Raw genomic sequence first — 15,746 nt, 5'->3', positions numbered from 1 at the left:
TCTGAGGTTGTAGATTTATAACCACCTCTGAATGTGGGGTGGTGAAAAGTGACCCTTTGTGAGGGGGACTGAAGAACACCCATGGTTTTTACGGTATCTATATCTTTTTTCAGCTTCTAAAGGGTGCACTCTACTTAAAGGCTGAAAAGGTGCTCTTTGTGACGGGCATATTAAGCACAGCTTGCTCGTCCTCTGGTTTGAGCCCAGAGCATCTAAGCCACGCTTGCCTCCTTATTAAAACACTAGTGGTAATACCGCCTGTAGCTGTATCTGCAGCATCTAGGGCACAGGCACAGTTGTTTGTGATTGTTTGCCGCTCTGCAACAATCTGCTGCCCTTTTTTGTGGTGTTCATCAGGGAGAAATTGGAGTAGCTCCTCCATCTCATCCCAGTGGGCCCAGTCATATCTGGCTTGCAAGGCCTGTGAACTGGCGATACGCCAATGATTGGCTACCTATGCAGCCACCCTTTTGCTGGCAGAATCCAGCTTTTTACTCTCCTTGTCAGGCAGAGGAGAGTCCCCTGTGGCCTGGCTACTGGCCCGTTTCCGTGCAGTGGTGGCCACCACAGAGTCTGGAGGGACCTGATGTATAGCGGGTCAGGGGGAGCAGGTTTATATTTCTTGTCTACTTTAGGGGTGATAACCCTAGAGTGGACCGGCTTTTTCTGTGTGATGAATCATGTCAGGGAGCATGGGGAGAAACTGGATATATCCCTATATGTGGATGTAAGGGTATCAAACAGGAAGTCCTACTTGATGGGGTACCCATGGAACTCAACATTATGGAGAGTGGCAGCCCGCACTACTACCTGCTGCTAGGATGTGCTATTCCCTGGTGGGGAAGGTTGTGCTGGGTACAAATCTGGGTCAGTATTTAACATGGGATCAGGGTCATATGTGTGCCATGGATCTGGGTCCTGCTGCGTCCCACCCAAATCTTCCCCACTATAAACAGGGGAACCCTGAGGTGTCAGATCTCCTGCAATAGGTGAGACAGGTGAATGAGGAAGTGAGGGAGGTGAAGGAGTCGATGCCAATGTTCTCCATGACCCCAAAGGAGGAGTCACTCGATCCCGTGACTCAGAAAAATGATTCTTTGAAGAAAAAAAAATTGCAACACCTCAGACCCAAAACTAGATGGCAGTAGTATGCAGAGCATGTGTACCTAAAGCCACACATGCCATTGAACATTGTCATTATGCTAAAAAATTCAATATGGCTGAAAAAGTACAACATAATAGATCACTCATACTTTCATATCTACGAGAGGCAAACTGAATTATTTTTTCATGTTTGAACATTACAGGCAGATCCACAATAGAACGGTATATATTAAATGACAAGTGAAATGGAAACTTACGGCAAATGTTATATTTCCTTTAGGGAGCGATGCAGCTCTAGCAAAAGGTTTGCATGCCATATAAGACCTTTGGGCGGTTAAGAAATAGCTATCCTACGCCCTAACCACATAGTCGAATATGTGCTTATCTAGGCAAAAGGTCTAAAACAGTTAATTTAAAATGTGATGCATATTTGATATTTCTCAGTGAAACTGCTAACATGCCAATCTAACAGTCCATGCACATTGAAAGGGGCAGCAGTCTGAGATAGGAGGGCACACTATTTTAAACAAGCACTTGTGGATGAGACATGGACATCGAACCTCAGACCCAGTAGAAGTAAAAAAAGAAACCTATGGGGGAGGAGGAATTGAAAAAACAACAAAGGAACAATAAGACTTTTTATATTTTGCAGTGGAGCTAAGCAGTTTGAAGAATGAGGGTATTCTTGCCCTGACAAGATAGTGAAGATTTAGGCTGGCTCATTGATTTTAGCATCTTGGTAAATGACTAGTCTTTCTCTGGTTTAGGAGCAGAAATGGAAACAAAGAAAATAGGACAGAAAATAGCCCAATCGAAAATAGAAAGGAGCTGTGATATCATGCAACTTCAAATAGATCACAGTAATTTGTATGATTTTTCTTTAGTGAACATTCTTTGACATTGTAGATCTTCAACAACATACTTATTGTACCTACAAGTACCTAGAATTGTTCAATTTCCTTTTTGAAATATTAATCTCTCTAAAACAAAATAAGCAGAACTTATTTTAAATGGATGTCATCTCTTGGTCCCAATTTAAGGGAACCTTTTTTAACCAAACATGTGTCTCTTGGCACATTGCTGAATACTTTGCAACTGAATAGTAGCACCTGAGAATAGATCTGCTTTTGTCACATGTCAAGTTACAGCCAGAAAAAAAAAAACTTCATTTTTTATTTTATTTAACCTTAATGGAGAAGGTAACAAAATGTTATCAGTACCAAAATATCCAAATGTCTAATAGGTCTCATTGTTGCTACTGCAGGCAATTAAGATCCACTTAATATCATTTAAATTGGTAGTAAATATTGGAGTCTTGGTCAGCAGCAATAATGCTATTTAAGTTTAATTACCAGCTATCTTTAAGTGAAACACTGATTATAATAACCATATGGTTTTATGGTATTACGAGCACAAAAAGTAATGAATAAGAACAGTAAACACGTGTGATAACCCAATAACTGAAGATTTCTACCGTTCTGTTAAGTGATATAGATCCTGCCATATGTCAATTGTCAACTTAAATGGGTATATTAACCATGGTAAATAGCAACCATAATACAAGTTTGTCAAAGGTTCAAACCTTGTGGTTTTTGGCACAGAAAAATAGGAGAACATGTATATAGAAGCGTGTTAAAAAATGTGGAACTTCTGTTACTCACCTAAGCTCCTTCGGATCAAACACCAGCTTCACATCATTTACAATAGTAGGTAAATATTTAAGAGCTGCTCCCTAAAACATGAAAGCACAATACATTTTAACTCGAAAAGTGCTCTGCATTTCGGGATGGATTATAAAACATTAATTAGACATTATCAACAGCATAAAGAAACATCAATATTATCGTAGACACAAAATGTCTTTATAAATTCATGGAATTCCAAGGTCATTTGCTGGATCCCTAGAAAGTAGAGGTGAGGGCACTGTATTCCTTATAATAAAAGATTTTTAACAGGTGGGTAAAAGTTTGATGGTATGATATGGAATAATGCTAAAGGCTCCAAATGTACCCTCTCTATTTCCTTTCACTCCCACCCGTCTGTAGGATTTTAAAATGTGATTGCAATGGTCACAGCTGCCAGGTTTTACATTTTTAGTCAATGCGGGATTTTTTAATTTTTTTTTTTAAACTAAAAGCATATTGCAAATTGGGATTTAAATATGCTCTTTATAATGGTAAAAGTGAAATACAAGTTCCATAATGTAAAGGTCTACTAATGAAAAACGTAAGATTAGCTTTGCCACATGACATGACGCTACATGGTAGCAACGCTCACTTTTCGGTTTCGAAAGCCACTTAAACTCTTCAGTTCCAACACTTCCATTTCCAAATAACTTTTGTGCTGTTTTCTTGTCATTTTCCACCCCATCCCTTAAAAATATGTTTACAACTCAGACTTCTAAAGGGCAAATTCCTAGTCCACATAATTCTTCCTTAACACAAATGTTTTGGTGCCCTTCTTGTTTCCCTGTTTTTCTACTCTCCTTTCATCTGCCATTGCCAAAGACATTTTATGTGATTAACCATCTGGTACTGGCTTATTCTTTTGAGGCACATGCTTGTGTAAGCTTGTGATGCTCCCAGATGACAGAGGGTAGATTCTCATCTTCTCTCAGATTGTGAAAAAAAAATGTTGCAAGGTGATCTAACAGTGGGTGCTGTGGAAGTAAAAGACCTCATGTGACGCCAGTGCTTAATTTGTAAATAAAGACGTGCCAGTGCCCAAAGGTCTCCTCTGAAACACACAGCTGTGAGCATTAAATGTGCGAGCATGGAATACTGAGGCAGCATAATCCTGAAGTCACCCGAGACCTCTTTCATCTATTTACAGCCACTTCCTGCTCCTTCAGCTAACTGTTGCAGCTTTTTGCTTTCTCCCCTTGTGACGCTTTTTCATTTTTCCCTTCCTCCGTCTTTCCCATATGTGTCTTTTGCCTGCAGTGAATGCTTGAGGCAGAAAAATAAGTGCTGGTGCCCTGCACCGGAAACCACGAGCTCAAATTAAGCACTGTGTGACGTGCAATAAAACCATCAGATGGAAGGGGACGTCTAACAGTTTACTTAAGAAGTACAGGAGGAACGCCTGCTCTTAAGCAACATACAGTATGGGGAAATAGGACTTGACACATGATAAAATAATGTTCACAACTATAGAGGTTTTTTTGTGATAAGTAAATTATGACGCCAGAATATGGATGTTAATAAGAAATATACAGAAATTTAAAAGTGTTAACAGCCCACTTTTTATTATAAAATAATAGAATCAAAATAACAGAGAACCAGACATGCCTAACACAATGGAGTTTTGAAAACCAATGGAGGTGATTAATAATTGATTTCACATTTATTACTTAAAATACTATGAGCATTGATAAAAATATACAAGGTGCTATTAATTAAATGCTCAAAAACTCACATTGAGACCCTTGCATATCCCTGGGTAATTTTGCCAGTTACCGCATTGCTGTAGCTACCTTACGTCAAGGTAAGTGGTACAAAACAAAATGCTTTGTTGGTGTTAAAGCATCATGCAGAGGTTCCATCCTTTTGCATGGATATTATTTTCATGGTGTTGTGCTCAATTAAATCAAGGTCCACAACCTTCAAATACCAGGAGGGTACATGTCTTGAAATGACAATGCCTGAAGTGCACACAGTGTCCAGAGCAAAACTAGGCATCTGGTGACCTTATTCTGAGCAGTATTACTTGGCTACAGTAGTAGAAGAGGGTAGATCCCTGTAAAATATGCCCTCTGCAGTGTAAAGGGATCCAATAGGGGCCAGTAAGAGTTTGGGGGCACTGTACTGTTCCACCAGCTAGACTGCCCACTGAATGTTGCAAAGGATTACAGCAGGTAAAAAATGAAGGCAAGCATTACAGTGAACAAACAGCATTACCACACCTCACTCTGGCAGGGACGTGAATCTATTGTCTTCAATCAGAGGATTTAAAAAAAAGTATTGGCATGGGTTGAACAAAGAAAGACATGGACACCTTTGACTTGTGCCACAATACAGGGGAAAGTTACCAAAATGATTAAGGGGGGAGTGAAAGGGCCTCTACTATTAGCCCACATATGTATATCACATCCAAGTTAATCAAACACGTTTCTGCATACAGAGCACCCATGAGATGCCATCACAGACTTTCTCTTTATGAAGGGCTAGAAAATCACTTCTAGGTTAGAGACTAAAACCATGATACAACTAACTAGTTCAGTATTGTCAGATGAGAGGAAGACTTTAAGGAAAACTAACTTGTCTGGATGACAAAGTTGTCAAGCTATCTAACATCTCTTTCCATCTCAACATTCTTCTCTGATTTTACACTTGGGTCAGCTGTACTTGGAAACAAAGTTCAAAGCATTAAGGAGACCAATGTTGAATGCAAAACACATAACACCAACCTGCACTGAGAACTCATTTGACAACATAATTGAGTAAGATCAGTAAACCCTCTAACATGTATTAATCATGGAGTATGGACATTTGTAGAAATGATAAAGAATAATCTATTAATAAACATTTAAGGAGTTTATGTATTCCAAGAGCTCTTCTCAGAACCCCACAAAAATGAAGACAATGCTCCAAATATAGACATTCAAGAAAAATTGAAGGGAAGGGAGTTGAATCCTCCTCATTGAAAAAGCCTGAAGGAAAACAGAAGATGAGATCTAACTTGCAAACAGTAAAAAACAGAAACAAATAAAAGATACAGAGGCAAATCATAAAAAAGCACCCTCAAGCATGCATAAAAGGCTTGAAACTCACATTCCTCCACGTTTGGAAAGTAAAATTACCAGGAGCTTAAGACATGGAAAGAAATAGCTCCAAGCGGTAATGTAAATAAGAGAGAAGAGAAACGTTTTCAGGACAGATCCAGGAGTTCAGCAATATCTAAAGAGTCATTCATTCTAGATCCAAGGGCTAAAGATTTTATTACTCAAGTGGCACTCCAGTGCATGATTATTCCCTCAGAGAATTCTGCACAGTAATATGTCAAAACCAGTCTTCAACCCTTACTTGTAAAGAAAATACTCCTATATTCCTATAGTCTCTTGCTGAAAATCAATAAATATCCCCGCTGTTGGCCTTGTAGTTTTTTCTCCCAAGAGGGTATTTCAATAGATCACTGTTATTAGAATTGTTTTCAAATAAGTTTTAAAGATATTTTGAATGTACAATTCTTGGGAGGCAAGACTATCAACTCTCTGCTATGTGTAGATACTTTTATTATTATGGCTTTAACACTTATCAACTTCTAGTATTCCCCTTATAAACCATTTTTGTATGTGGATTATTATTTATTGAACAATATTGACAAATGATCCAAATTATATTTGGCAGTTAAATGGAAGAGGGCATATTGCAACATTATTAATATCTGAGAGATATTGTATTACACAATATGAATGCTAATTCAAATATTAATCAGTTAATGGTGAAAGATGCATCTCTTGCATGCCAAAAGCCTCACGTTGATTTTTTAAACTACAGAGAGAAACAATTAAGTTATCGTAAAAACAATGTGTATTGTAAATTAATCCTCCCCACTGGTTCTGCTTGGCATTGAGGGTTTAACTGTTTTTAACATAAGTATTTTCAGTTTGTTAGAGGGGAAGACAGTAATGTCTTTACAGACTGTCAGGAAAAAGTCTCCAGATACAAGCCACCTTTTTAGAGCAAAGGACTAATTGGCATTGAATATAACACCTATGCTGTCATTATAAGTTGGTGGATGTTAAAATTAAAATGCAGAAACAAATGCTCTCAGGGTGGCTATTAGAGAAGAGCAATGTTACATTTGAGAAATGAGTATAAGTTACTACAGAACCTAACTTTTGCTGCATAAAAACCTGCCACACAAGGAAAGGTTTACAAACCCTTCTTTCTACAGATTGAATCAGTTAATTAAAAAGACAACCTTAGTTGACTAGTACTGCAAAATTGTTACCTAAGATACTGGTGAGTTAAACACAGAATTAAAAAATAAACAACAATATTTAGAGTTTCTTACTGATCAGGAGTTACACAAGTTTAAGATAAATTATGATTATGATAACATGGAATGAAGGATCATCTGTATGAAGTAATCATGCATTGTTTTTATGCCCTCTGTTACCTTCAGACAGACACAAATTTCTTTGCAAGATGCTTATTAAGAATATGACTTCAGTTGAATGATCTTTAAAGTTCGTATGTAATTCAAAGCCAGTGACAAATGTTTTTAAACATTTTTAGAAGTTTTCTTATCATTTGAATATTTAAGAGAAGATGGTATAATGTTTTTGAACTAATTTCTTTGTATGTTTGTCTGCATTAGTGTGTTATGCTACCAAGCTTAAATAAACAAAAATGAATAAAAATTAAAAGAATCTTACAGAAGAACACTCTATTGCTAGAACTAGTACACATAATCCACTACTGGTACAACGTTAATGATCTCACTTTTTGTAGCTTGATGACATGTCTAACAATTGATATGACAAACAAAGCTTTACATGTCAATCACTATGAAATACACTTGCTAACCATACATCGAGTTAAGGAAATGATAGACTTTAGTCTGGTCACCATCATCAAAACAAAACCTTTATCTCAATCACCTAGTAACACTTCTTTATGTATGACCAGACATGTCCAAAATCATAGCACACAAATCTTGACTTCGACTCCATGATCTAGTCTACATTTTCACCTTTGCTACAGGATGATGTAGATCTTATTTTGTGCAAGTGCCTTGTGTTACTAAAGTCATCCTAGAAAACATACTGGGTAAATCATGTAATGGCTATGGAGATATCTCTTACTGGTTAACCACAGTTACACTAAATAGTGAAGTCCAAAGTACCTCAAAGGCATTCCAGCACAATATGTTGCCACTCACTGACAACCTCCTATTATACCCCATAGAGTAGATGCAATGAAGGCTGGAAAAAACTCCCTGAAATAAGCACAGTGATTGCAAAACTATTCACTAGCACATGGCAGGCAACAGACCCTCCCTCATCTCCTGCGTTTTGGATGCATCTCCTCTGAAACACTGGGCTGGTAGATGATTTAGGAAAGCTTGCTGAGAGAAGTTAATTCTACAAAGCAAGTGTGAGAATGTCACAAGCAAACAATGTTTATGATCACAATCTTGCTAAAACAGGAATCTATAATGCAACTGTAGATTGTATTTACTCTGGATCCATTGTAGTATGATATAAATGAGAAAAGAGATGCTGTTATCATTCTTTTGTCTCAAACTAGGAATTTATGTGTGCTCATCATTATGAGATTTTAAGTGGCAAAATAGTCTGAGGTCAAGAGTAACTTTCTATGCTGTATGGCATTAGTTTTATAGTGTAGGGAATATACTGTATTATATTTCATAGGTCTATAAATGAAGCAACAAGTAGGATGCAATTTTACTTTTTTCTTACAAATTAGTGATATGTCAACATTAAAGCATTCTCACTTATTAGTCTGAGTCCCCTGACAGAGCACATATGCCTGTATCCTGTACAGCATTGACTCAGTCCACACAGTAGAGGCCAGAAATCAAGTTGCACAAAATGAATAAACACTAGGAAACTCTCTATGCACAATGAATTGCTCACAGTAAATGTATAATTAGGTTGAAGTCACCTCTAAACTAAGGCTTAGCATGTTAGGGTATGCAATCTCTGCCTGGGAGGTCATATGAAGGATGATTTATTAAATGATAAATATTTAATGAAGACATTTTGAGTTAATTAATGGTGGTCCCAGTATTTTCCCTCTGCCACTTTGGGTTAGCCCTATTCCCCGGAAAATTAATGTTAAGACCTTCATGGAACAACATTGAAATACTGTTATTTTTAGTAATTAAAGTGTATATCAGAACATCATATATTTGGTATGGCATTGTGCACTCTCCACAACCTTTTGCAGTCAAAAGAGAGAAACAAAAGGTGTTAAAATAAAAATGAGAAATCAAATTGAGAAGAAATACATTTTTAGAAATGTGTTCTAAATTATGTGAAATGACTAGTGTTAGGTCAATAGAAAGCAAAAGGATAAGGATAGAATTAGAGTTGGGCTAGAGCATGGGTACTCGCAAACATTTACCCAAGGGCCACAAACTATGGTCTGTGGTGTGCCCAAAGCCGCATTAATGGCAGCAGGGTGGCAGTGGGGCTTTGTGAGGGGTTAAGGTGGGCGTAAGGGAAGCAAATCACATACATACTCCCTCATTACGACTCTGGTGGTCTACCGATTGCCAGACTCGCGGTGGCAGTCCCACTGCCAATGGGCTGGTGGTGGGACTGCCATTTTACGACTGTGGCAGAGGTGCCACGGTCGGACTTCCGACTCCGCCAGGCTGCCGCCAGCCTAGAGGTCCCGTCAGCTGTAATCCACCAGGGCAGTGCTGCCCTGGGGATTAAAAGTTCACATACTACCAGCCTTTCTATGGCAGTTATACCGCTGGGCCCCATGGACAGCCCTGTCGCGCATTCCACTGCCCGAATTATGGGCAGTGGAATGCGCAACGGGTGCTGCTCGATTACAAGCCAGCTGCAATGTGAAGGCACTATTCACCGCAAGGCCAGTGGGCGGAAACAGCGAGCCCTGCGGTGAACCTGTAATAGGGCCAGCGGTGTTCTGCCTGCACTGGCGGGATAAGTTTGACAGGCGGCAGAGGCCGCCCACCAAACTCTTAATGAGGGCCATAGTGTGGTCAGTGAGTCATAGTTATTTTGAGGGTTTCTTTCCATACTGCCCTCTAAATAAAAGCACTTGTCTCTATAAGGATTATAGATGAAGACGTGACTTACTTTCAGTAACACCGTATCTGGTAGAGACAATATCTAGTTGCAGATTCCTTACCTTTGAATTTTCCCCAGGCGTGAGAATGGATTAGGAGATTTTGCTTGAGCAGTACCCCTACGTACCATTAGGGTTGTCAATTGGCTCTGCGTCCATCGCCGGCATCGCCTGCGCCAGATATGACATTCTGATTCTTAAAGAAGCACCACCCCAGCACGCCGACATCAGTATCTTTTTTCACGACATCCACGCCAGAAGCACAAAGCCATGAAGAACACTGACTACTGGTGCATCAAAACTAAGGCCCTGAAAGGGGAGTCCCTGCCCCTAGAAATCAGTTCCCACAGCAGGGAGGATCCATAAGGAATATGCAACTATATCTTGTCTCTATCAGATAAGGCATGAATGAAGGTAAGTAACTTTTCATCTGATAGAGACTTCTAGCTGCAGATTCCTTACCTTTGAATAGATACCCAAGCAATACCATCAGCGGGGGTGGGTCAGGGAACCAAGATCATTCTAGAAAGTCTTGCAGGACCAAACTGGCAAAGTGGCCATCCCTACAGATGTGACTGTCCAGGCAGTGGTGTTTAGTAAACGTGTGCAGAGATGCCCATGTTGCCCCCTGACAGATGTCAAGGATTGGAACTCCACATGCTACCGCAGCGGTCAGAGCTGTAGCTCAAGTAGAATGAGCAAGCAAAGCCTTGGGGGTTGTTTTTTGGCCAGTGCGCAGCAGATCTTAATGCAGAGTTTGACCCACCTGGAAATGGTACGCTTCTGCACTGCCAAACTTTTCTTCACACCCACGTACCCAACAAAGAGTTGATCATCCTCCTGGAACTCTTTGGTACAATCAAGGTAGAACACCAACTCTCTTTTTGGGTCCAGGCGGTGGAATCTCTCTTCTTCCTTAGAAGGATGTGGGATTGTGTAAAAAAGTAGGCAAGGTGATGGATTGGCCTGCATGAAATGGTGTGACCATTTTTGGCAAAAAAGGAGAGCCTAGTGCGAAGACCCACATTGTCAGGATAGATGAAAAGGTAGGGTGGCTTAGATGACAATGCCTTTAGCTCACTCACCCTGCGGGCAGATGTAATGGCCACAAGGAAGGCTGTTTTCAAAGTGAAAAGCCTGAGACGACAATTGTGGAGAGGCTCGAAAGGAGCACACATCAGAAAGGTTAACACCAAAATCAAATCCCAATGGGGCATACTGAATGGGGGTGGAGGAAAGAATTGTGTAAGGCCCTTGAGGAACCTATTAACAATAGGAAACTTAAGCAAAGGAGGCTGATCAGGCAACCTCAAAAATGCAGAAATAGCAGACAAATAACCTTTGAGAATGCCCATAGCAGAGATCTGCTGGGCCAGAGAACGGATAAACAACAGGACCTCACTGTTGTTGTTGTTGTTAGCTTTATTTCAGTAAAAAACAAGTACCATAAAAGCACATCACAAATTCACAATTTTACAAAAATAGACTGTGTATAAAAATCCTACGATTTAAAACATTCTCCCTATAAAAGATTCGTGCCATATTGTAGAATCGTGCAAAATACAAAGTTTTTGATAATAACTATCATAGATCAAGTATATTCCTGAATAAAAACAGTATAAATAAGATAAAAGTAGAAAACATTCCCATTATAAGCTCCTATTTAGGAGATGACTTTAACATTTTTGTTCTCACATGCCAGATTTCATCTAAGTAGCTGGCTAGGGCAAATGCCACCGCACCCTGGGTATTAGACCTAAAAATTCTAAGGGCTGCAAACCAGTTTTGAAAGTCCATAGTTCTGCAAAGAGGTATAATCCATTTAATTTGTTGTTTATCGTAAGCAGGACAATGGAATAGTACGTGTGCACTACATTCGGGAAGGCCACAGCCCATCGGGCAAAGGTTGGCATGAGGATCATCTTTAGACCAGGTACAGGTAAAAGAACATAACGGTAGCGAGCCTAGCCTGAATCTGATGTAGAGGGCACGGGCTCGGGGGAATGTGATCAAATCCATATAAGATTCAAACTCATAGTGACATTTGACTGATGTAAACTTATCTGTCAAGCTACCTAAAGGGACCTCTGCTAGTTTGCCCAGTTTTAGCCTCAGCCAGTATGCAAAGAGCAGGCATGGTGTCTTCACCTGCCCTAATTTGGGAGCATCATTGTCGCAGGCGAATAGATAAGGAATGCAAGCATTTGTAAATATTAGGAACAGGGTTGGAGCCAAAACGCACCCCTGTCTGACTCCCCTTTTAATTGGGATCTCGCTTGTTACTTTCCCATTTACTCCCCATCTAATTTTAGCAAAGGTCTTGGTATACAAGCTTTTGATTGTATTTAATGGTGTGCTTGGGAGTCCTACTCTATCCAATACCTCCCACAACTTTTGGCATGGGACCAAATCAAATGCGGATCTGAGATCCACAAAGGCTACGAATAGCTTCCCTCCTTCCAGATCCACAGACTTCCATTTAATCGTGAGAAATCTGAATATCTGGTCGATTGTGCTAATTTTTTGCCTAAAGCCTTCTTGGAAGTCACTCAAGATTTGTGATTCTTTCAGCCATTCCTTGGTTCTCGTCAGCATCTGGTGGCAGAATATTTTTTGGAGATTATCCAAAAGGCTAATTGGCTGTAATTCATTGGATCAGATCTGGTTCCCTTTTTATAAATAGGTATGATGATAGTGCCACTCCAGGTACGGGGATAATTTCCGCTGGCCAAGACTGCATTTGATACTTTGTTTATATATGGACCCCATATCGCTAGGTCAGATCTATATAAGTCGACCGGAATGCCATCGAGACCAGGAGCCTTTCCCGCTTTTTGGGCCATAATGGCCTTTTTCGTTTCAGATAATGTAAATGGAATGGGGCTATTATCAGAGGAAGAACCAGTTTTGTACACCTCAAGATCACAAGCTTCCTCTTCATAGAGTTTCATGAAATGATCAGCCCAAATGTCAGAGGAAATATAGCAATAGGGTCTATGGTCCTGGTTTCGCCCATTGGAAGCTACCAGGGACCAAAAGCATTTTGTATGCTTTTCCCTGGCTGCTGTCAATAGCTTCTGCCAGGACGCCATTTCCCAATTATTTTTGGCATGCGTTATTGCTAGGGCATACTCACACCTGCCGTTAATTATCAAAGTCCTGTCTTTAGATTTAATTGCTTTAATCAGGCCATTTTTAGCAGCCCTACATGCTTTGTCAAACCAACTGTGACGAGAGCGCACTGGGCGCTTGACTTCTTTGATAGTTTTTAGGAAAAGGTCCCACAGAGTGACAAATAGGGCCGCGTGGAGGCTCAGGATCTCATTAGGAGAGTGAAAGGAAGGGGCTTCCATTAGCTGAGGTGTTGATACTAAATCGTACATAGTCCTCCGCAATTTACTTGACTTTTGAAAACACTCCCATTTCAGGGCACGCTTGTTGGAGGAGACTGTTAGGGGCAGGGGAGCTCTCTTACTACATTGAGTATCCTTTCTTTCTAAAATAAGACCCTCGTAGGTGACTAGAATTGGAGCGTGGTCACTAGTGTACTGTTTTCCTACATGCATATCATGTATGCTGTTCCAAATTCTTGTATCGATTACCACATGATCCAATGTGCTACTATACTGGCCTCTAACAAAAGTGGGCTTTGCAGGTGTATCCGAGGGAAAGCACCCGTTCCCAGGGCGAAGGCCATGGGTGATCATAAAATGTATAAATTGGAGCGCTCTAACATTGGATTTGGTCTGTTTCTTTAGAGAGGAGAAGGGAGGAATGTTCCATGTTACATCTTCAAGCTGGGTTGCCTCCGAAAAAGCACAGTTTGGTTCAAGCGTTACATTTAAATCCCACGCAATAAAAATGAAGTGAGAGCTTATATGTTCTGATTCTAGAGCATTCAATAGATGGAAGGTTTTGGACAATTGGTTTGAGGGGCCTGATCTATTGTAAATGTTCACACATAATAGGGAGGAACCGCACTTCTGCTGTATGGATAAGGCCAATATATCCTCTGAGTCCACTGAAATTTCTTTGATTTTCCCTGTAACTGTGATCTTTAGCCATGTAATAAGCCCTCCAGCAGCTCTCCCCATCGGGGAAGGACTTGCTGATTTACAATAAGATTTGAAACCTTGCCTAAATACATTATCTATCATTCATGTTTCTTGGAAAAAGCAGATTTGTCAATATACTCCCCCCAATCTGGATCATCTAATTTAGTACGAATTCCTGCCAGATTCCATGACAGGAGGTTAGGAGTTAAATACTCCTCACTTGCATTCATCTTCCGTGGAGGTTTAAGACTACACATGTTACCATTAAAATTACTAGAGCAAAAGTAAAGTGGAACATTTTCTGAAATTGACAGTGGAAATTCCTCCCTCCATTGGGCGGGAGGCTCTACTGGGGCCCCCTTTTCCCCAAAGAACGTGGTGTAGGGGGGCTCCCTATGATCCCGTTCAAGAGTAAGTCAATTAGTCTCAGCTGCCAGGAGTAATTGTGCAGGACTCTTTGGTATTGGTAAAGCGTTCTCGGGGGCACGCTCCTGATTGTTGGACTGGTCCAAGATTCTCTTTGGAGCTAGTAAGTTCGAGATTGGCACATAGTCATCTTCAGGCCAACAACTTTTGAAGTGAATCTTCGAGCCATTTTGCAGAGGGTTTCACATTTCTAGGGATAGAAGACCCCTTACCAGATCTGGAGTGAATAATGTCAGCTTTATTATATCCAGTTGACCCTCCGATGTGGGATATCGCTGTGCAAAGATTATATCTGAGTGTATTACAGAACTGCATTGGCGAGTGTGCCGAATCCAGTGTATGACTTTATTTTTTAGGGACGTCGTGTCTTCTTTAATGTTTGTTGCTAAGGAGGAAACTCTACACATGTAAATTGAGTGTCCGCAGTCTCTGGACTGATATACGTTTTGAGCAGAGTTTGCAACCCTTGCATGTATTGGATGAGCCGATGTTGACACATGAGGATTTTTTATTCCAAAGAAACTGTTATGACCAGACGATAAAACAGTACTTGCCTGATTTTGGGTGCTAGGCGCCCGGAGTGGAGATTTTTCCTTGGTTTCCCTAGAAACAGGTGCTTTGTGAGGTCTGGTTTTAATAATTGGCTCACGTTATTTGAAATTCAGATTTCCCTGGCAGTACTTTCAGAGCGAAGTAGAGACAAGACCTCAGCTAAAGAAATTTTTAGGTCTTTCACCTCTTCTTTTAATTCTACAACAAGAGTTAGCAAATCCTTCTGGGAGGGGGAAATAGGAAGTTGGCTTGTAGATTGATCATTGGAGAAGCCCAGATCTTCATTATGGCCCAGGGACTCCAAAACAGAAAAGCGGTTGGAACACGGGATCTCATGAACGATCACACTTCTGGCTGGGGTTTCCTCCACACTTGACAGGATAGATGAAAAGGTAGGGTGGCTTAGATGACAATGCCTTTAGATCACTCACCCTGCGGGCAGATGTAATGGCCACAAGGAAGGCTGTTTTCAAAGTGAAAAGCCTGAGACGACAATTGTGGAGAGGCTCGAAAGGAGCACACATCAGAAAGGTTAAAACCAAAATCAGATCCCAATGGGGCATACTGAATGGGGATGGAGGAAAGAATTGTGTAAGTCCCTTGAGAAACCTATTAACAATAGGAGACTTAAGCAAAGGAGGCTGATCAGGCAACCTCATAAATGCAGAAATAGCAGACAAATAACCTTTGAGAATGCCCATAGCAGAGATCTGCTGGGCCAGAGAAAGGATAAACAACAGGACCTCACTGAAAGTGGCAGAAAGGAGGTCAATAGACTTGTCTGTGCACTATGCCACAAATTTCTTCCAACCGCAAA

At 40.4% G+C, this 15,746-nt stretch overlaps 1 protein-coding gene across 1 annotated transcript in view; it reads right to left on the bottom strand.

The window, feature by feature from the left end:
* DOCK1 (dedicator of cytokinesis 1) overlaps positions 1-15,746 on the bottom strand; it is a 1,072,828-nt gene that overhangs the window by 717,289 nt on the left and 339,793 nt on the right. The window contains exon 24 of the mRNA XM_069239713.1: positions 2,766-2,836. Within this exon, the coding sequence (XP_069095814.1) occupies positions 2,766-2,836 (71 nt within the window). The remainder of the gene's footprint in view (positions 1-2,765; positions 2,837-15,746) is intronic.

The sequence above is a fragment of the Pleurodeles waltl genome, chromosome 6 (assembly GCF_031143425.1).
Source record: "Pleurodeles waltl isolate 20211129_DDA chromosome 6, aPleWal1.hap1.20221129, whole genome shotgun sequence".
Classification (NCBI taxonomy): Eukaryota; Metazoa; Chordata; class Amphibia; order Caudata; family Salamandridae; genus Pleurodeles; species Pleurodeles waltl.
Note: the sequence above shows the minus strand (reverse complement) of the source record. Positions and strands in the feature narration are given on the sequence as shown.